Source organism: Glycine soja, chromosome 7, assembly GCF_004193775.1.
Source record: "Glycine soja cultivar W05 chromosome 7, ASM419377v2, whole genome shotgun sequence".
Taxonomy (NCBI): domain Eukaryota; kingdom Viridiplantae; phylum Streptophyta; class Magnoliopsida; order Fabales; family Fabaceae; genus Glycine; species Glycine soja.
In genome coordinates this window covers 7,985,574-8,008,528 of record NC_041008.1, presented here as the reverse complement: position 1 = coordinate 8,008,528, position 22,955 = coordinate 7,985,574, and the positions used below count along the sequence as shown (strand labels likewise).

General features: G+C 33.7%; 2 protein-coding genes across 3 annotated transcripts; one reads left to right on the top strand and one right to left on the bottom strand.

The window, feature by feature from the left end:
* Positions 1-8,283: 8,283 nt before the first annotated feature.
* On the bottom strand, positions 8,284-14,510 carry LOC114418556 (subtilisin-like protease SBT6.1). The gene is made up of 10 exons (XM_028383977.1): positions 13,772-14,510; positions 13,108-13,236; positions 12,887-13,039; positions 12,467-12,583; positions 11,997-12,181; positions 11,288-11,551; positions 9,697-10,768; positions 8,896-9,396; positions 8,720-8,780; positions 8,284-8,636 (listed from the first exon to the last, which is right to left on the bottom strand). Exons 1-10 carry the CDS (start codon positions 14,282-14,284, stop codon positions 8,548-8,550), a joined length of 3,084 nt encoding a protein of 1,027 aa, XP_028239778.1. The 5' UTR covers positions 14,285-14,510; the 3' UTR covers positions 8,284-8,547.
* A 776-nt stretch (positions 14,511-15,286) lies between these two features.
* Positions 15,287-21,197, top strand: LOC114418555. 2 transcript variants are annotated; one of them, XM_028383975.1, is made up of 11 exons: positions 15,287-15,678; positions 15,865-16,062; positions 16,348-16,432; positions 16,530-16,605; positions 16,902-17,078; positions 17,190-17,292; positions 18,571-18,680; positions 18,897-18,986; positions 19,077-19,157; positions 19,370-20,212; positions 20,458-21,197. In XM_028383975.1, the coding sequence occupies exons 1-11, from the start codon at positions 15,336-15,338 to the stop codon at positions 20,548-20,550; spliced, it is 2,199 nt and encodes a 732-aa protein (XP_028239776.1). In that variant the 5' UTR covers positions 15,287-15,335; the 3' UTR covers positions 20,551-21,197. The 2 variants fall into 2 exon arrangements, with proteins under 2 accessions (XP_028239776.1, XP_028239777.1); XM_028383976.1 differs by having other exon boundaries at positions 15,336-15,597.
* The last annotated feature ends 1,758 nt before the right edge of the window (positions 21,198-22,955 follow it).

Genomic DNA, 22,955 nt, shown 5'->3' with positions numbered 1-22,955 from the left:
GTCTGTTTAGGAATTTTCAAAGTTTGAAAAAAAGAAAACGATGAATTGAATTAAATCAAACCAAATAATTGTAGTTAATATGATGTGGTTCGATGATCGATAATTTTGTTCCTTAAATATGTGATATATTTTTTTTCCCATCTTATTCAATTTAGTAATTAGACTGAGTCATGTATATCAATTTTTATATAGTTGCTTGTTATTTTGGTCGTTCCTCCATGTGTATGGTAAAATTCATGCATGTGTAAGAGAAGATTAAATAGTAATCCTTATCATAATAGAAGATTCATATTTAATTGCTAATATTAAATACACATGCATTTAATATTGATTCTCTCACGTATATTTAGTATTAGTAATTAAAATTACACGGACATTGAATATTAATAATTAAATTTAGATCTTTTATTTTAATATAAGGCGATTGAATCATTAAAATAAAGAAGATTCAGATAGCAACAACAAAGTAGCTCATCATTACGTTTGGAGAAAGGAGAGATTTGCTGGCTCCAAGAACCCCACACGGTTTCTTCAAAGTCAGCATGCGCTATCTCATCATCAACTTGCAAAAAGGATCGTTGGATGCTCCACTTTGAAGAAAAAGGAAGTTATTTTCAAGTGTTTATAAGCTTAACTTTACATGATATGAATTTGGAAACCTTTTACATTGTAAAAAGTTTGAAGTGGAATAATTAATGTTGAAAAGCTGTTACGTTTGTAATAATTTTTAAGGTCAAAACTCATAATCTAACAAGAAAATTATGTATTTTTTTTCCACTTTAAATTAGACTTGCTTTCAGAAACAAAATCTTTTTATTTTAAAAGAATTACAAAAATACAAATTATGTTTTTTATCCCTTAAACTCACACGTCTATATTACCAAAAAAGAAAAAACTTACACGTCTCCCACCGAAATCCAAAGAAACTATATATTTTATCACTTAGTGGCCAAAGGTATGGTTTAAAAAAAAAGCTCCAACACATTCAGTTCAAAAGGATGGTCCTGAAAACACTACCATTATTACTATAAATTTGTAAAGTTTTGTATTTCTTATAACAGATAAAAAAAAGAGTAGGGTCACTTATAAATTGATTCAATCTCATACAAATCGAAAAAATGTTTCAAAAAATAAAATAAAATAATGTTATTTTTATTGAATTGGATTGAGTTTGAGATTTGATTTTGAAAACAAATTCAATCTAAACCAAACTTATACATGTGTACTCCCTTAGGTCTTTAAATATAAGAAACAAAATACATTTTTCTTGGTCTTAAATACAAGAAAATTTTAATTAATTTTATCTCATTTAATGTTAATATATTTAAAATACTTTTCATTTAATTAAGATTTTAGTTTCAATAGCATTTTTTATTTTTAATATCAAGTTCCAATGAAGGATAAATAAAAAAAATTAATTGAGATTAGTATAATTAAATATAATTAACTAACTTTCTTAGTTAGTGTGATTTTTTTTTCTTTTTTTATTTGAGATAGGAGGAAGTATATATTTTTATTAGATGAATGACTATGCATTGTTATTGTAAAATCTTCTAAGATAGATAATCAATCAAAAATAATTATTGATATAACTTTTAACATAATTATTGTAAATATTATAAATAGTTTGCAATTAAATGATAAAATTGATTTATCCTTTCATTGCATAAATTGTTTTCTCTATTTTTATTTATAAATTTGTGGCAACACACTCATGTTTAAATTATTATTTTTTATATGTTTACAAAATTATCACTTAACTTATACTTATTTATGAAAATATTTTAGGAGTTATACTAATATTAACTATAAAATGACTTCTAGGTGGCATAATTTCTCTTATTTATCTTTTTTATTATTTCCAATTAGCCAATAGAAAGTGTGCAAATGTATTCGTAGTATTCGTGCGGTTTTTTATTTCACACTAAATAGCTGGCATGACTCATTAAAGACTTCATGTTTTGTACAAGAAAATTGAAGTCATTATTAAGAAAATGGCTTTGAAACTCTTTCAAAGCTGTTATGTTGTTAAAGTTAAAGAAAACAAACACTCCCCACACTAGTCATAGAAGAACCTAACAGGTGAAAGAATCAAGAATCAAATAGGTGGAAGTATTGGGAATCAAACGGTAAAAGGCAATGGCACTAGACAGAAGAAAAAAAGCATACTTATTTTGGATTGGAAAATATGATATGAGAAGAAACTTAAATGATGAAACAATAAAATAAGAATGAAAATGGGTGAGAAAAAAAGCTTTCAGAACTGCATGTCCCCTACTAGGATACTACCATGAGAAATTTAGAATCCCATATAGATCGCTCATTATTCACCGAACCAATATTGGTCTATTTTATTTTGATCTGGTTCCTGCACGGTCTTCTTCAACCTCAGGATTCCAAACCATATAATTGAGCCAAAGATTCTATAAATGCATACTTATCCACTATAGCATATCAATTTTAAATATTTATTTTTAAAGATAGCTTAATTTATTATGTTTTATTTAATGTTACGTGTTACCTTTCTAAATTATCTTTTTATTGAGTGTGTAAACTAATTTTTGTGTATTACTTAAATTTTTTTATGACAAGACTTTACTTTTATACTTTAATTTTTTATAATTATTGAAAAATATAAATTAATTATTTTAATATTTAAACAATTTATATTCTAATAATAATTAAATAACAAACTCAAAATTTTATATTTAACTTAAAATATAATTCTTAAACTTCTTATTTTTAAGTTCTTTGTTATTTACTAATTTTTATATAGTTTGAATTAAAATATAATTAATACCTTAATTCAAAGTGATCTCCACCCTCAACTAAAACTGATCCATTCCCTTCCACTTTGTTGATCAATTGTGCTGTGGTGTATCTATTCTATATATATATATATATATAAAAGATGAGGAACAATCTACGTGTTGTTCTTGATGATTATATTGGGCATGCTCCATTTCCTTGCCATCTACACAGCTCCAAAATCTGCTGCCATCGACTTATCCACACATGTGAATAACAAGTACGATGGTGGAGCATTCTTGCAATGCTGGACTTTGTTATACACTGTAGATGGATCAACTTGTGAGCTCAGCTTAGTAAAATATGTTGACAAAGACGGCAACGTGACTTCGTAAACTTGGTGCTCTTGGAAAAGATAAATTACTTATCTTGCCAATGCATAATCTTGCGCAAAAGAAGAACTGAAACCGATATTGGCCTTTCTATGAATTATAGTTCTTTGAAGTGGATGAAGAGAAACACGACCACTGATGCACAGGGTGGCGCTACGGAAACCAAGGTTTACTCTTATGGGAGTGGAAACTGGGTGGGTCTTCTTGTTGAGGTGTGCCAGAAAAACAGTACCGATAATGAAGAGGTTAATGCAGTAGTAATTTTGGCACACTATTTTGCTAACAGTAGCGGGACAACTTTTAACAGATCAACTGAATCAGATATTGGCCTCTCTAATGCAATTAGTATTGCCAATGATGGAAGATTCCGGGGGCATGCTAATGGTAGTTCCATTAGATGCAAAAAAATTTATGCTAAGGGAACATATCCTAACATGTCATGTACCCCAACATTTGTAGGGACAAATTAAATAAATTTAGGTTTTTTTTTTGTGCAAAATAATTTTTATATAGTTGGTATATATATATATACTACGAAAATAAGATTTAATATCGCCTGGTTAACATCGATTTTGACGAAAATCAATATTAACAAAAAGGTGGTGACATAATTATAAATAAAATGAATTCGTTAAAATCGGTTTTCAAAAAATCGATGTTAACGTGACTTCGTTAACTTCAATTTTTTAAAAAATCGACATTGTTTTTCGTGTATATATATATATATATATATATATATATATATATATATATATATATATATATATAATTATTTTTCTCGCATCCACTGTCACTCTTCATCCTCACTCTAACCCTAACGCTCTCACTTTTCATCCTCACTCTAACCCTAACGCTCTCACTTCCTCCGTGGCACTGTAATTCTTCCTCTTAGCACACTCGCTCTCGCTCACACTCGATGTATTACTCCCACTTGTACTCGTTCTCGGTCGGAGTCTCCTACTCGCACTAGCTGTTGATGTCAGTGTCGATCTTGACAACGAGATATGTATTTCGCTTAAATGAACAAACTCGCCATGTGGTGTTACTTTGCATTGTGCTTTGGGTGGCGACTTAAATGCTTTATCCTGTGCTTTGGGAGGTGTTGCTTAGCGTTGGTGGAGACGCCATGGCGCCGTTGCCATGTGGTGGACGACATGAGGGAGAAAACACAGTGTGAGGTTGTCGTGAGGTCGCCTTTTTTGTTATATAATATTAAATATTCATTATTGTAGACATTATATAACATTCGTTTACTCTAATACTTTGAAATGGTCCACTAATGAATTTTGTATTTTTTTTCTTGTTCTACACCATTATTTGCGTTGGATAGAATATATAGTTTGTGCATTTATCTGCCTATTTCACTCACCAGCACTCATATCTATTCACGGTGGTTCAAAAGATGAAAATAGAGACAGGGTTGGTAGACAAGCAACCTCCATCTAACGCCTAACCAGAGGACATTGGCAGAACATGATCAACCCATCTAACGGTCAACCACAACAGAGTTATGCGTCGACCCATTTCACCTGGTAAGAATCCCCATGCACTCTAGGTTAAAATTTTGGATCCTCTGTCACAGACCCAAGATGATGTTAGGATTTTTAACTTAAAGCAAAAAATAGATACTTTGAAAATATGAATATCATTCTTGGTTTTCAAAAATGGGCATATGCATTGTGTCTTTCAACTCCGTGGCATGTACTAGACCAATATCATATCTTTTGGTTTACTACTAGTAAGTGTGCATGCATATTTATTTTTAAGCAGTTCTAGCTTTTAAGCCAAAGGATAATTTTAGATTAAAGACTATACAATGTTGGATTAATAGTCGCTAACTGAACAAATTTAAGGCAAAACAGATGTTGTGGATTAATAGTAACTTTTATATTGTAAATGGAGTTTAGAAATGATGAATGAAGATCAAAAGGATTAAAATAAAATGACCAAGACAATGATGAAGATTAACAGAAAACTAGAGAAAATCACACATCAGTAATGCTTATATTGGTTTACTTTTACTTTAAATATAACCTTATAGTGAAGTGAGTAGGTCCATTGTTGTAAGATGGAAGGATCAACTAGAACATATTTAACATCTACTAGACAGTAATGACAGCATGCACTCTGTTACATACCACTAAGATCTAGTAAGCCCAACTATACTAGTGGGATGGATAGAATTCAGAGATTTCAATGGACTCACAAGAAATCATAAGTGACCATGATCCATTTTGGAGAGAGTGCTTTCTCATCTTCAAAAGTAACTCTCAACTAAAAGCTTATCATAAATGACACTTTTTGCATCACCAAATTCCTAATTCAGTCACTTTTAAAGTTCTGCTAAATGAATACAAAGTAACTTACAACAGTTTGATGAGTAACTCAACATGGTATATAATCAGTACAAAAGTGTCTATGTTTGTCAAATTTTAAAATCATGTACATATCTAAAAATCGATGTTGTGACCGATAGAGGTACTTTTGTACTGATTATATAGAGTAGGGAGTGACTCACCAAATTATACAACAGAACGTTTTTTGTTGTTAAAGAGAGCAAACTAACACCTCCAATGCACACTAGATATAACAGAATAGAACAAGTAAAAGAATCAAGAATCAAAGGCAACGGCCCTAGATAGAGAAAAGAGGTTTGAAAAATATGAAAGAGAATTAGATGCTACATACATGATAAAATTAATCTGCGGAAGAATAACGCTTTCCTTGCAACGAGAATGAAAAAATGATTCTGTAATGTGTGTATTTATAATTTTGGCATGTGAACATCCCAACCATGCTCACTAGGTAAAACCTAATCACCCATTATTCTTTCAGTAACTGCACATGCACTTTCATTCCCGTATGTATAATACGTACCTTCTTCAAGTGGCCACCCTCAACTGAACCGATCCATTCCAATTTGTTGAGTTGTTCTGTGCTGCATCTATATAACATATAGTTTTAAATTGCAGCTGCATTTTCTCGCAATTGCCCATAATACAAAGGTTTTTTTGACTCACTACAACCCATCACAATCACAATTTAAAGAAATACAGTAAAAGATGGGAAACAATGTTGGTTTATTTCACTGTCACTTTTTAACTTCCATGCCATCTGCAGCAAGGAAAATCTGCTACCGTCGACTTAAGCACATGTGCAAGTAACAACAAGTGGGATGATGGATCATTGTTCGAGAAGTGGAAAGTGTTATACACCGTAGAAGGGTCAATTAACTTGCGATCTCGGCTTAAAAAGGCTTTTTTACAAAGACAACAATGTCAACACATACATTAACGTTCCTACTCCATGACAGCATAATATGTTCAAACAGATAAATTAAGGTTGTGCTTGCGGGGGTGCAAGTTCAACACTATGGGAGCAATTACCCACACAAGATACATTTTTTTACTTATACATATATGATTAAAAAAGATTTTTCCCCAATAAAAAATAAGTGTTGTTGCCGTAGACACTTTAGTAAAAGGTTTTTAGATGAAGGTAAAAAGTTATAATTAAGATATAAAAAAGAGAATAAGTTGATACTAATTGATCACTTTATCATTCTAATTTTTACTTATTCTTATAATATTAAACAGATGTAGTTAGTGATACAAACGAACACCTTAATTCAATCGTAATTTATAAAAACTAATATAAGTAATTTGAATTTTTTTATCATAAAATTATGAATTATTTAAAAATTTATATTATTTTTCTTCTGTAAAAAGTATAATATATTTTTTTTTCACTGAACAAATTTTCTGGGTCCGTACTTGATTTCAGATATACAAAACTGAAACCGGTCTTCTTCATCGCACGTTCAACTTTCGTTCCAATGGATCCATCGAGTGGAGGAAGACAAACAAAATTGTTCATGCATGGGGCGGTGTTATGGACACCAAAGTTTTACTTGTATGGAAATGGAAACAAGTGGGGTCTTCTTGTTGAGGAGTGCAAGAAAAATGGTAAGGATGATCATGAACATGCTATTTTGCCAACAGCAGCGGAACAGCTTTTAACAAATCAATTGAAATAGATATTGGTTTTTCTGTGGTGGCAAGAAAGTGTATCAAAATTGTGAATCCTCAATTTTGCTTAATTTTTTTATTTCTATGCTTAAAATTTTTTAAAAAGTATTATTAAAATAAAAGATTAAAAATATAAATGAAATATTGTTGAATAAAAAATAAATTGATAAAAATATGAAGAGAGAATAAAAAGAAAGTAAGCAAACAAATCATAAGACTTTCAAATACTTAATTATCAATTTGTTTCATAAATTATTTTAAATGATTTAATTTGATTTTTAAATTTTTAAAAGATTCAATTTGATTTTTAATTACTTAAAAATGAATCAATTTGATCCCCAAATTTTTAAGAACAATGAGAATCAAATTGAACTATTAAAAATAATTTGGGAACCAAATTAATTCATTTAAAAAAATTAAAGATTAAATTAAACCTTTTAAAAATTGAGATTAAATTGAATTATTTTTAAGAACTTAAGATAAATTGAATCTTTTAAAAATTTTAAAGGTTAAATTAAACTATTTAAAATAATTTAGATATCAAATTAATAATTTAACCGGCTTATATGAAGAGGGAAGAGAACAAAATAAAGTGAGACAAACTCCGTTCCGACTCCGGGTTATGAATGTATTTCTTTTTTCATTCTTCAATTAACAAAAACACTCTACCATGCTCTCTTTTCTCATGTACACAATTTTAAAGCAATTTCTCGTGCTCTCTTTTTTTTCATGGTGGTGTCTCTAGATTTTTATGAATATTTTTTTAGTTCCTCATCTACTCGTGATTTTAGTTACAACACACACACACATATAAGGGGGAATAAATTAGGCAACTTGTCTTCTAAGCTTAGTTCACTTGATTGGGTTCAAAACTTCTTAATGGAGTTACTTTCATTAATCCCAAAATGGGAGCTTATATAACTTGTACATTCCATCACCCTCCAACAGGAGTTACTCTCATTAATTCCAAAATGGGAGTTTATATAACTTCCACATCCCATCACCCTCCAACATGAGTTACTTTCATTAATTCCAAAATGGGAGTTTATATAACTTCCATATCCCAGCATCCTAAAACATGAGTTATTAATTAAAACAAATTAAAAAAAATTACATAATCAACTATTAATTAGCTATATACCAATAAGCATAAACATTTGACACATCATTTCACTATCAGAAAATTTGGCATTTGAAAAGCATCCAAAACAGCAAAAATGTTACAACTCTATAGGAAATATAAAAAAAAAGGTTAACTTATTTGGCTATTTTCCTACAGTGATGCTGGTGGGAAAACTGGTGAATAATGTTACTATGCTAATGCTACAGGGGGCTTTCTTTGGAGGCTAGCGTTACAATTGCATTAAAGTAATGTTAAACTATATATTGGCCAATCTACCAGAACTTGATCCTTTCCTTCGTCTACGCCTCTTTTGGCGAATGCGCCAAAAACTCAATAGCAAAATACCTGCCAGAAGAAAAATACATGAAACATAAACAACATAGATATAGCAGTCTAAAGTTGAATAAAAAAGCATGTGTTTAACTAACCAGTTACTGCAACAACAACAGGAACCAGCCAGTGACCACCAACCAGCATAGGTGCATCAGGCTGCAAGAATTATGAAAGAATTCAAAATATCAGCAATATGCAGATCTGATAAGAAACATAAAGATCAACACTAAAAAACTAATCCGTTAGTTGTTTCTGTTTCATACAGTCATACCTCATCCCCATAGAACAGGCCTAAATACCTGTTCCCCAGAGAATCATCCTTATTACTTCTCACAGTCAACCTAGGACGCCAAATGTTGGAAGCATCAGAGGTTGAATTTAAACCCCTCCCCAAATCAATGACAGGATATCCGGGCAATCTTCTGTTTCTTCCTCTGACTTGCAAACTGTAGCCCTTAGTTCCCCAGATTTCAAGCCTTGTGTCAGTCCTGCAGATCAATTCCTTCCCCACGATAGCTGAATATGCAGAGAAATTTACATCAGTTCTGCGTGATGGCAACTGATTGTCAGCTTCATACAAAGGAGAATCTTGTTTATTTGAGTCAGAGAAAAGTTCTGGATCTCTAACGTCTTCATTAGTAAAATCTAGTATTTTCCTCAGAAGGGTAAAACAATTAGTAACCATATGGCTGCTGTCCAAACAATTGGAGTCCCCATACACAGCTATGCGACCTTCACCCATCACTGTGAGACCAAGAATTGGAGAATCTGCCTGTTTCACCAAAAAGAAGCCATATTTCAAAATTAGAAAGTATCTCAATGATGATGTTGTATGGTTTGAATATACTATGCTATAAATAAAATTTGATGTTCTTTTAAAGTCAAATTAATTAATTGTTGAGGTGATGGTTTACCATAAAACAATTTACAATTTCATCAAGCCAAGTAACTTTGTACAACTTGTCGTGACAAGCTTAGGAATTAAATTTAACCTTTCCTTCAGAGGCTACATTTCTCAATGTTTTTATATTAATAATTAATAACTACTAACAAAATAGGTGTCATGCCACACCTTGGTTGAGCCAGAAGTTTGCAGCACATTCTGTGTGGCTCCACTTTCTGAACTATCTAAGAAAGGAAAGCTATGTACATAGCCACCCCTTGGAAACCTCACTATATCTGTTCCAGAAGCATAACGATTCTGCTCACCCAAAAGTGAAAAATCACCATTCAGAATCTTATCTCCAAAAGCAATCCCAAATGGAGCCAAAAGATCATTCAGTGCAGGAACATTTGCACCTCCAGTGACTGGGGTCCACCAGCTCCGTGTATTGTCATCAAAGAATCTCATCTTTACCATGGTATCTACATTATACCATTCAGAAAAGACAGCTAATCCCAATCCAGTATTTACAACATCATCTCTCAGCTTTTCAATCTCCTCAGCAAAGTACTCATCCTCAAGATCCACCAACAGAAGTGTTCCATACAATCGAGCATCAAAGCATGTAAGAGGAGAACCAAGTGATTCAACATAGTAACCAGCATCTCGTAACATGTTGAACATGATGTGAAAATTTGTATGCAGATGATCCCCATGCCAGTCAAGAATGTCATTACGAACATCCAAGGAATCTCTGGGAATATAACCAGGTGGGTATTTGATATTGTGAAACTGATCCCACAAAATCCGTTTTGACCGTGGTGGTGTTGGCACCACATTTAACTTTAATTGAAGCACACATATGCTAATTCGAGGGCCCTTCTCTCCTTGAGCCGGGGGGCTAGAAACCTTGAGAGTCACATTACCTTCAATCTTTCCGGAAAACTGTGCACCTTCTTCCTTGATTTGCATGTGAATGGCCAAATAACCAGTCCAAGGCCAGATGATCTCAGAATAAGTAAAATGTATGTTTAGAAGATTTCCTTCTTCATCAGAAGGATGCCATGTTGGTGTACTATCAACATATCCAACAACACCCATTCCATTCAAAATGGTGGCATTGAAGATGACAGGCATGGCACCTGCATAGAGTGGCTGACGACAGAAGGGCCATGAGTAAGGACAATCTGTATAATCAAGAACACTGGGAAAGATGCTTGCCCTAGGTTTGTAGCTCTTAAGAATCTCATATGATTCTAACCTGAAAATTACATAAACAAGAAAACATGATTAAAAAACAGTTAAAGAATCTCCCTACTACTTTTTGGGAATTTTTTAAATAAATCACTACAGTTTAGAAATTATAAATGGGTCCCTTTAATTTCAAAAACTTTTAGGATGCGGTCCTTGAATCTAGTTTCCCTGTTAGGTCCCTACAGAAAACCGATTAAAAAAGATCTTCAAACCAAAGGAACCCATTTATAGTTACCAACTATAAGGACCTATGTAAAAAGTTTCCAAAAGCAACGGGGACCGGCAGATTAATTTAAGAATCTAATGAAAGGCAATTACAATTGTTTATGAAACTGGACCAGACTGGCCAGCTTGAGCAGAAAATTGGGGAACTGATCAAGTGTCTAGTACCAGTCTGGTTTCTAAAATGTTGACAACTATAATAGTAACGATAACTCTGCAACTATTGCTTTGCTACAGTAAACTTTATGTCCCAGAAAGGTATATCTTAAAACAACAAAATAGAGACCTAAACAGGAGAACTTACAGATCAACTCTGCCAGCACCCTGCTCATACATGTTAGGCCCAGAAAGCTTTGCAGCACCCTCAACCAATGCTTGTTTCATGCTTGCTGGGTTTAAGATATTTTTTCTATCAGGTTCAGGAATGACACTGACAAGCAAACATACAACACCAGCAACTACAGGACTTGCAACACTAGTTCCTGATAAACTTTTACAACCCGCACTAATTTTTGATCCCATTATGTCCCGTCCATATGCAACTATGTCAGGCTTCACGCGGCCATAACTGCAAGGTACAGATGTCAGCATGTTTTAAAAAATTATTAATGAGTAAGAAACCAAACTTACATATAAATTAAAGGAGTTACAGAAATAACAGATGACAAGAATAACTCATGTATCAAATCAAAAATCTTTTCACATTAGATAAATATCTGCCATGCCATTGTACAATTACTGAGGCTTCACAAAGCTCATCACTTCTTAACATAGGATCACTACAAATTGGAAGTGGAGATGATGATGTGTTACGACCAAACAATGTGGTATTTAGTTGCTTGAACTCAAATATCCATTCTTCACCAATAAAAAGTGTTTTCCTAAACAAAATGGTTTTTTAGAATATCATACTAAGGAAAAAAATAGAAGTCCTCATTGGAAATATTCAACAAAAGCCAGTTGAAGCAGGAGTGATGAAATGTAAGCTAGAGAAACAAATAAGTAAATGTTACCCATGAGGAAGTTCCCAGGTACTCATGCCACGTGAGGAAAAGGAGGCTATATGGTCACTATAGTCAATACCACCAACACCGATGACATCACTTTGATCTGCTGGATTGTTCAAAGTTCCATAAAGTGGCCCATCATTTCCAATTGCAGAAACCATGATTATGTTATTTGCTGTTATCTCCCATATCTGTTCAACAAATTAGCATCATAAAACTCTAAAAAAGAACAGTTCTGTAATTGGTTTAAGAAATAATTACTGCATATGAGTACCAAAAACAAATAATGACTTCTTAAAAAATAACAGTTACAGCAGAGAAACTAGCATGTCATGTTATAATTATTCATTAAATAATAGCACCATATCTTCATAAGTAATACATTTTGTAATTTCCTACCTCAAAATAAACGAAATACCAAACCTAATAATACTATTGAATTAGTGAGCTGGAACAGATAGGCACAAGATATATACCTTTTCAACAAATGGGAGATCCAAGTAGTCAGGTCCTCCTATGCTCAAATTTAGCACATCCATATTGGTTGCAATTGCATAGTTGAAGGCATCAAGGAACCATGATGTATATGACACCTGCAATAGGCTGAATGAAATCTTCTCAAAATCTTGCCAACTATTCTAGAATAAAAGTATTATAAGCAAAAAAAACTAGTAAAAAAATGCATTTATAGCCTAATCAATATGCATCTAGGTTTCTCCCATTTAGAGCTTGCTAACTATTACTCTACTTGGTTTATAAACTTCTGATGATCATTACATCATCCATGTATGGGACACATCTGTGGAATGAAGATATGCAGTTAATAAAGTTTAACTCAACCCCATCCACCTTCCAAGCAAGAAGAGCATCCAACAATAGCATCCAACAGGCATTACCTGTGCATCAGTGAACACACGAAATGCATATATCTCTGTATCTGGTGCAAAACCAAGGCATTCAGCATCTACACCAGCAATAACTCCCGCAACAAAAGTCCCATGTCCAAGATTATCATTCAACGTATCTTCATTTGTCCAATTTGTGCGCTCCTGTAAAGTTCCTCATCATTCAACTTATCCACGTCAACCAAAAACAACCATTCCAAATCAACCATTACCTTGATGTTACGAAAATGAGGGTGATCAGCTCGAATTCCTGTGTCAAATATGGCCATTTTGACCTTGGCACCAGTGTACCCTTTTGCCCAAAGATCCCCAGCCCCAAACATTGAAGTAACTTGTGATCTCTGCCACAAACAGAAACACCTCAAAACATGTGAATGCACACTTTCAACCATTAATAAATTCAAATATATCATATTTAAGTGTGTGCTTGGGTGAACGCCTGCAAAATTGATTTTAAATTAGTGATTCATATTTAGATTATAACAGCAGCCAGTATGAAATTTTTTTATAGAACACAAAAGCTATACCTAACGTTGTTTCAAGTTTCAACTTAAAATCAATTTTAGAACCAAAATCAGTTACTCAGCATGAGACCAAAGAGATGGCATTTCAACGTGATTTTAGATGATCAATCGTGAATCCAAACACGCACTAATAGCATGTTAGGTTCCACATTCCAAATGTGGATTTCCATGTTTACTAAGAAACTAATAGTTATAACTTCCACATCCCATTCATAATTTCGGGTTTCGAGACACGCTATAAAGCAACATAAACAAAGCAATACCAATAGCCATAACCAAATGTACCAAATCAAAGTTCAAATCCTTCTCGCTTCCACAAATACCCAACATCAGAAAACCAAAAATATTTCACCTGCATCAACAATTCCCGCCCCCATTTGACGGAACTGCTGCGATTGCTGGCGTCTTCTTCTTCAGCCTCAGAAAACGACATCGCAGTGAAGATCTTCCCGGGGCGCTTCTTCTTCCCATCCTCAAACGCACCAACCTTGTTGTCGTTGCGTCTCTGATCCTTCTTCGTCATCAAACCCCTCTTGTAGCTCATGTCCAAGCTCACGTACTTGACCGACCCCAGTTTCTGAATCTCGTCAACTACTCCCAAATCCTCGATCGCGACCAGCCCGAAATCGGTGGGAAACTGCGCCGCAGGGTTCCGCCGTGGGATCCAGCGCCAGCCCTCTGGGCGGAGGGCGGATTCAAGGTAGGCGCGGTGGCTATCGGCGGCGGCGTAGTGGCGGAAAGCGACGATGTAGTTGGGAGGAGGGGGCGGCGGATGGGAATTGGGGGTTAGGGTTTGGAAGAGGGCAATGGAGAGAAGGAGGAGAGAGAAAGAAATGGAACTCCATTGGGTGGTGGTGGTGGCCATGGCGATTGGCGGCAAAAAAAAGTTGCTTGTTTTCCTCCTACTACATTGGAGGGAGAGTATGTAACAGAGAAATGAAACAGAGATACATGGCAAATTAGAAAAGAAGAGGTTTAAGGTTATGGTGTTGTGTTGTGTTCACTGTCTCAATCATCGTCTTCAGTCTTGCCTTCTTTCCTCTTGTCTTTCTCACTTGTTGTCTTCCTCGGACTCCCCTTCTTCATCCATCTAAAACTGTTTTATACTAAGATTTTTTTATTTAATTTAACACCAAATATTAATTAATATCATTTTGTTTTTGTAATATTAATAATTAAAATCATATATAATTATCTATCTCTATCATATATGTATAGATTCGGCCTATCGGACCGATCCAATTCGGATTCAGTTGTATAATCAGACCGATTGAATTATTGGATCAATCATACATTTCGTTTGAGATGACTTTGTCAAATTTAGACCAAACCAATTTAGGGTAAATCCAATGACTTGGTCCAATTCTTAAAATTCATTTCGAGTAAAAAAATAAAAATAAAAGAAAATAGAAAAAAGAGAGATGAAATAAAAATACCAAATTGCTTTCAAAATGCAAATGAAGTTATTTATGTGAAATTTTATAGCAAACACTTTTTTCTAAATTGGAATATAGTGGAAGGGAAATATTTTTTATTTTTTAAAAATTTAAATAATTTTATAACAAAATGTTTAAAAAAATAATATTTTTTGAGATAAAAAATAATGGAGTAAAAATTATTTTTTTAAAATTAGTATGCAAATATTATTCATATAATTTACTTGTTTATTTCTATTCATCTATTCAAGTTGAAAGAAATTTGTCTGCTTATTATTCATCTAAAAATATAAATAAGAAAGAAAAAAAAGTACATGAATAGAAATAAGAAAGTTGAAAGAAGGTTCATATTTTAATCCTTTCAAAAAGTAAAGGTACATATGTTAATATTATTTATTTTTTATGGAAAAATTACTTTTGTTGCACTGATAGTCAAATTGTATCAGTTCCAACTGATTTTTGTTGTGGCAGAAATCAGCTATGGCGCGAGGGCTAATTCTATCTTCGCCAACACTCACTGCAACAACTTGTCTCTTTGCTTCCATCTCCAAAACCCCGCCAAAAAGTTTCAATCTTTCATTCGGTCTTAAACTTATTCATCACCACTATCATCTTATTCCATCGCCTTGCTCCTTCAGCGTGGATTCTTCCCCTTCCCAATGTTCAATCGACATTTCCAAGTACACAGAAACATTTTCCAGGCGAATGGCCATGGCTGGTCTCAAATCCCATCACCGAATTGGTCAGCTTCTCTTTGTGTCACTCATCTTCCCAGCAGAAAAATTGAATCTTTTTTGCAAAATGCAAATATTTGCTCAACTTGGTGTGTGCCCTTTTTGTTATAGTGTCGTGTCAGAATCAAACTTAAAGTAATATGCTGATAAATTGAAAACGGGTGGAAAATGCAGCTTCTAGAATATTATCAATGTTCTAGTTTTGCAATGAACCTACTGGCCCAATGCCATTGCTTATTAACTGTTTGATGATATGATACCTCTTTTCGTATCAGCTCTGGGAGTGTCTGGTGGCCCTGACAGTATGGCACTCTGTGTGTTAACTGCTGGATGGAAAACTGCTGGTGCTGATGCTGTCACATCTGAGAATGGTGGTTTCATAGATGGACTACTGGCAATAATTGTTGATCATGGTCTACGAGCAGAGAGCAAAGAGGAGGCAAATATTGTTTCTCACCGAGTTTCAAAAATGGGTGTGTCCAAATTTGGCTGCTTTATCTGTATTGCAGGAATGGAACCTGGATCTTCTCGTGTTAAATTTTTCGCATGACCTTGTCATATGAAAATTATGTCTCTGTCTTTCTTTAGTAACATTAAATGAATTAGACTTTATCAAAATTTGGGAAGGTTTGTGGGGAGAAAGATAGACACCAATTTTTTCATGGCAAGGTTATGTGAAAATTTAACATTCAAAGATTTATTTTCTGTGATTGCATAGTACTTATAAGTTTGGCTGACATAATATAACATACACACAGGAATCAGATGTGAGATTGCATGTTGCGATTGGCCAAGTGGCAGACCAAAACAGGGTCAGTTGCAGGAAGCTGCCCGGGAAATGAGGTTATCGTATCTATACATTTTGTTGAAGTATTGGATATCTGTACAAGGAACTTTGATAAAGAATACTAATTACAGATTTTGGTTTATTGAACTTTAGGTACCAAATCTTTCAAGAAGTGTGTGCCCAACACCGGATTGGGGTATTGCTTATTGCACAACATGCTGATGATCAGGTTTGATTGACGATACTTTATGTTTACCTGTATCTCTAATTCTTCATTTCCCCACATTATTTTGATGAACTGCATGCCACATGTAGGAGCTCTAGGCCTTTATGATGGATCATAAAGTGATTTATTAATGTTCGGGAATAGACAATCTGCATATGGTTAAATACTTAAGACAATATTTTGAAGAAATAATTGAAATTTTGAGTGGGAAGTGGCTAAATGTGGCGTTTTATTATTCTGTAAGATTGAAGGCTTGTTCAAGATGTTAGACATGTAGTGATTGTTGAGAAACAATGCAGGCCGAGTTATTTATTTTAAGGCTTTCTCGAAATAGTGGTGTGCTTGGACTTGCAGGCATGCCTTTCACCTCCCAGATTTTCCCTACATATACACAGTCCTACAGGGAAGTTCAAGCAAACCAGGGCATCCTTCTTGTGCGGCCTCTTCTGGAATTTTCAAAGGAAGATATGTACAAGGTTGGTTCTGGATATTTGTTTGGTTTGGTTATGCATTGCTCTTTTTTTTCTCCTATGCCTACCATTTGAGTTCATACTTGATAATTTGGATTCTTTTTTTTATCTGTACAGATATGCCAAGGAGGTAGTGAGAATTGGGTAGAAGACCCAACTAATCAAAGTCCATTATATGCACGTAATAGGATAAGAATGGTGCTGAATAATTTGTCATCTTGTAAGTTGTGATCATATTCATCATTTCTTTAATATTAATTTAAGAAATTTTTAAGTTCTTCTAGCCATGATTCCTTTTGGGTTAAAACTTAAAAGCACTCATTCTGGTTCATCTCAAACTCATTGAATTGTTTGTAAACATGGTTCTTATACAATGTAGTGCACATGCAATTGAAAAAATATCAATGTCTGGAGTAAAGGGAAGAAAATGAATTTGGTTTTCTATTCTTGATCATTATGACACAGGATTGTTCTATTGGCTTCTGCCTCTCTATGTTATTCAGTACATAGATTCTACCATGGAGTCTGCCTCTTAGATTTGCAGAGGAACTGAACAGTTGTTGTAATAACTTTTATTTGGAGGTTTTTCTTTATTTCTATTTGGTGGTTTTCAATTTGTCTAATGGGATCTAATTTCCTCCCTCCTTTTGTTCCTTCTGTTCTAATCACAGGTCTTCTAATTTCTAATTTCTACATTAGCCTTCAATTTGCATCAATAGTCAATCCTATATATAATTAAAAAAAAACTAAAAAAAAAAAAAAATAATACTTAAAATGAAAAAGAAAAATGAGAAAGGCTGGAAGAGAAATACTTAAACAACAAAATTGGAAATTGGAAAATTGGATAGTGGGTGAAGATAGAAGATGAAAATTGGAAAAATAATACTTGTAGTAAATTATTAACTAACCATTTAAAGAGTAAACTAAAAAGTAGATTTTAACTCACCTTAAAAATATGATGACTTACATAACTACTATGCCTAATATGCTTGTTATGACTGGTAGAATCAGTTCTGAATAAATAGGAAAAACTGGAAAATATATTCAAGACAAACCTCAAACACTAGCTCAAAATCAGATTGACATGTGAACTGAGTTAGAGAGACAATCACTAATCACTATTATTCATAACTTTGTGGCTCTAGTATTCTGTTACCACTCTTCCCCTTCCTGTTTTAAACCTTTTCAATGGTTGGTTTGCTAACATTCCTTTCAATAGGGTGTTTTTGGCACTAGAGGGTGAGGACTAATTTCTTAAACAATCAGATAGATTCACTGTTCATGCATTGCTAGCCTCCTGCCATGTCCTGCAGCAAGCACAGCATTCTCTGAGAAGTTGTCCTCTGCAATGTCTGCTAAAATTGAGCTTGTGTTAATATATCAAAGAAACTTTCAAACATTTTATATATGGTCTTGAAGATTTGGTGGTGTAGTCATGACTTATATGGGAAACACGCTTTGAGTTGTCTAAATGACTTTTTTTCTTCAATATTTCCAGCTGCGTTCAAGTTTGAACTCCAAGTACTGATTTCTGCATGCCGAATAACACGCACATATGTTGATCAAATTGCCTATAGCTTGATACGTGATGCTGTGGTTATCAAGGATGTGAGTATCCCTTAACTACTTATTCCATTCATTCCCTATTTGATTAATGCTTGAAGTATGGAATTACTAATTAACTATGTAGAATTTTTCATGATGCTATGAAAAATAGTACATGTAAGCCCTTCATCTTTTTGTTTCTCTTATTATGTTAATATATTTCCCTGGAATTTACTATTTTCCTGGATGTTGGGATTTTGTGTTGGTTTCTGTTTGCAGCATGGGTATGTTGTTATTGATTTACAGATTCTTTGTCCTTTGAAAGTTGAGGACATATGCCTGATGAAGTTTCTTTCCTTGATACTGCAGGTACTTCTGGTCTTATATATGATTACTTTCCTTTCAAACTTTGTTTGTACATGAATATTCTCATAATAGTAGTCAAACTTTTTGTTTCAGTTTGTATCACAAAGGCAGAGGCAAATCAGAGGTAGTGCTTTGAAATTGCTAATGGACTACATTCGTACTTTTCCGTGCAAGGTAAATATGCTTCCATCAAATTGCTTTGTTCCTAGCAACTGTGTAAAAGTTTATTTAATATTGCCTATACTGCAAACAAGTCTAAAAGGGATTAACTTAGACCATAGTATTTTTTACCTTTATTGTTAATAGACGCACGAGTATTTTAGCTTTAAATATTTTATTAATTTCAACATTCTTAACTTTTCATTTTGTCCTCAATTATCCTGTAGAATTCTGTTACAGCAGCAGGTTGTTACCTTTGCCCGGATCCTGGTTCTAGAGGGTCCAGAGTCTTGGTCTGCTGTTGTTCTAATGGTTGTGCTTTTCCTTTAAAGATTGAATATTTTGAGTCACAATCTCAAGGACAACAAGGGTGTTGTGTTGCCAATGAGTTAGAAAAGATTATAGAGGCTGAGAAGTCATATGCAAATCACTTGGTTCTGGATGCATCAGATGTCCACTTTTTGGATGTGAATCCTGAGTTAGTTTTGACTGAAGCCAAAAGGCTAAACATAATTGGTGAATCAACCTACAATAGCATTTTTGCATTGCAGAAGCAAGAAACCGCTCACTTCAGGTCTAAAACTGAGGTCATTTCTGACTCTGCTTCAAAGCATGGGGTTACCCCTTTTAGTAAATCACTTCAGCCAGGGCAGTTCTGTTACTTCATGGATCGATTCATTCTCACATGGAAATTGAAAAATAATATTGATAATGATGAACTTTCTGGTTTAGTTGATTATGAAATGGATTTGGGTGAAGAAACCAGAAGCTTGTGTTGCACATCTTGTGTAGCTGGTAATAATAAAGTACCTGAGGTGCGACACATGATAGAATCTGATTGGCTGTATCTTGCTGAGTTATCAAAATATCCACTTTCCAAAAACTTCCCTCAATACGAGGTTAAATCAGTGAATGGAACCAAGCAGATAATGGACAGAGCATCTCCATGTTTGCACTATGCCAGTGTATCAGCAAAACAAGCTCTCCGCTTTTTAAAATCTATCCCAGTTGCTGCAAGGAGAAGCCTGCCTGTTCTGATCAATCAACAAGGACAATTACTAAGCATTCCAGTAAGTTGACCTCTCACTGTAATGTCTTCACAGTGGTAATAAATTTACTCTTTTTTTCTGCCTTGTTTTACAAGTTGTCTGAATTCATTTACTGATGATGAATACACTCTGAATATTGATAATCCTTTTAACTAGTGCCACCAAATAATCAGTAGACATCCTCTAATATTTTTATTCTTTCTATTTGTAATATTTTGCTTTGTTGTCAACACTGGGACCTAATTCTACATTCCGGAATATTTCAGAGTGTTAATTTCAAGCACTGCCCCTTCTTGATGGTGCATATGGAATTTAAGCCAAAAATACCGCTTGGAGGAGGTCATACCTCATTCATATAGCAAAATAGTGACATAACACTAAAGACCATGATTGCAAGAATGTTTTGGTGGCTGGTTCCCCAGTTTGAAATGAGACAAGTTGTAACCATCCCTGACCCCAGCAAATTTCAAGTCAACCAAAAGGGACACATCAAAATGGAATGATCGATAACCAAGCTCTGGCCACCCAGCAACCACCATCTGCTTCTCTTACCAAACAAAGTTCAACTTCCACTCCCGGACCTTGCACAAATTGAGTCGGAGGGGTGCTAGATCTTAGGCCAACAGATATGAAAGTGTGCAAAGATGTCATCATTAATGATAGGTATAGAGTTTGCAGAAGCAACCGAGCTGCATATTCGAATTACCTCTTCAAAGTTTTATGGTTAAGCTTCTGTCGGGCTTTCTTAGAGTTGACACATGTACATGTCTGAGAGTAACACAAAGGTCACAAGCTTGTTGCTAATGCTGGACAGATCCTCTTAGGAAACCTGGTAAATTGGAGAGTGGAGATTTCTTATATGGACTGTATGTTCATTTTTTGTTGTGGACTCTCTTCAATAACTAAGCTTTATTACATGCTCAAATTCATGTAGTTGTGGACTCAATAATTGCTTATAGCATGAGAATGATGAGGAGATTGAATAACTATTTGATGATTCACCCTGTACCTTCGTTAATTTTTCACTTTGTTGCAACAACAAAATTAAAAAAAAAAAAAAAAAAAAGAGCTTATCAACTCCTTTCACACTTCACAGGAAAAAGAGCCTGAAACTTGTGTACCACAAACAAGTTCTAGTCATTCCCAAGTTTTCATTGTTATTTGTTAGTCCTCGTACACAAAACTTGAATTCTTTGAACTTGTTTGAACAAATACTTATTAGTACTTAAATTTCCTCCATTTCTAAATATGATTGGAGTTAAGTGTTGGAAAAGGGGAGAGCAGATATTTATTTTTAAATTAAGAGTTATACAATATTATAAAAAAAAATAAAAGAATAAAAAATATTAAAATAGAAAATATTTATTAAAAATAAAATAAAAATTTCACATTTTCTATGGAATTCATGCTTTCACTCTCTACTGAAATGTATGACAGAGACCGTGTAACAGAATTAACTAATTCGCTTTGCTTTGCACATGCAAATTACATAGAAAATATTATCAGAAACTTAATATTACGTTTCCTTGCTGTTTTTTGATTTATTGTTGGGGCCACATTCTTTTTTTTATTTTGGCATGATCTAATTGAAAATTAGATGGGAGAAAATTCTTGAACCATTGGTTTTTCTCTTTGCTTTATATGTGGAGTTTTGTTCTGTGAAGAAGGGACTCTCTAGTTATTTATGTTTATAATTTTATATGACTACTCACACCCTGCAAGGAAAACTAGGATAATTTTTGGGTGAGTTTGGTTTGAGGAGATGTGTTCTGATTTTATTTTTCCTTTTCACTATTACTTGTACAATATCTCATTACTTTGTTTTTTGTTGGTAAAAGTTTGAGCAAGACATGTTTTATAATAAATCATGAAATGAAGTGAAAATAAGATGAGATATTTGTAAAGTGTACCTATGCCTAAAACTAGTAAGAAGGTATTTAGGGGTGTCAAAAAGTGAATAAGGAATTTTTAGTTGCTCATTATCAATATGCTCCTTATATAGTTAAGCTAAACTAATGCATGTAAGGTGCTTTAAAGGGAAAATAAAAAAAGGCAGGGTACGGAACCACTGAGCCAACGCATTACCGAGACTGAGTGTGATACAAATTATTACATTCTCCACAAATTAAATGCTGTTTGGCCGCAACCTATAATTCACTCTTCCAAGTTCCAAGTTATTCGGTGTCATTTTGCAACCACCATTAATCTTTTCACATTATAGGAGTACAAATGCACAATAGTACATTGCTGCTATTTGCATTATCAAAATCAAAATTTATTACAACCAACTTTGTTACTATTGTAATCCTTGTTAGCAACTTATAAAAAATATCCCACAAACTGTTGCACTTATATCAAATGGTGGTAATATTATTGTGACACTCATTAATTTGTGAGACCATCATAGAATATTCGTACAAGGCTAGCTAGACATTAGGCAATAGGATTAGGAAGAGCCTAATTTGGTCGCTACTCACGAAGATAAAGACAGATTTAGTTTATAGAAGGTTACACTGCATCAATTTAAATTCAAGTTAGCTAGCTTGCTTTGTTGAACGTGAAAATTTTTAGTTTTTGTTTGGAAAATCCTCTTAATTATTACAGTAGTAGGCTCATAGCGAAGGGTTGGCTCGTGATGGCTGTTTTTAAATGTAGTCAGGTTTATTCAACCCAAGCAATATGAAAATTTTTATAGTTCAGACCCGTAGAGGGAATCTTATAATTCATGTGGTTAAGAGGAATATGAAAATTTTAAAATTCATCC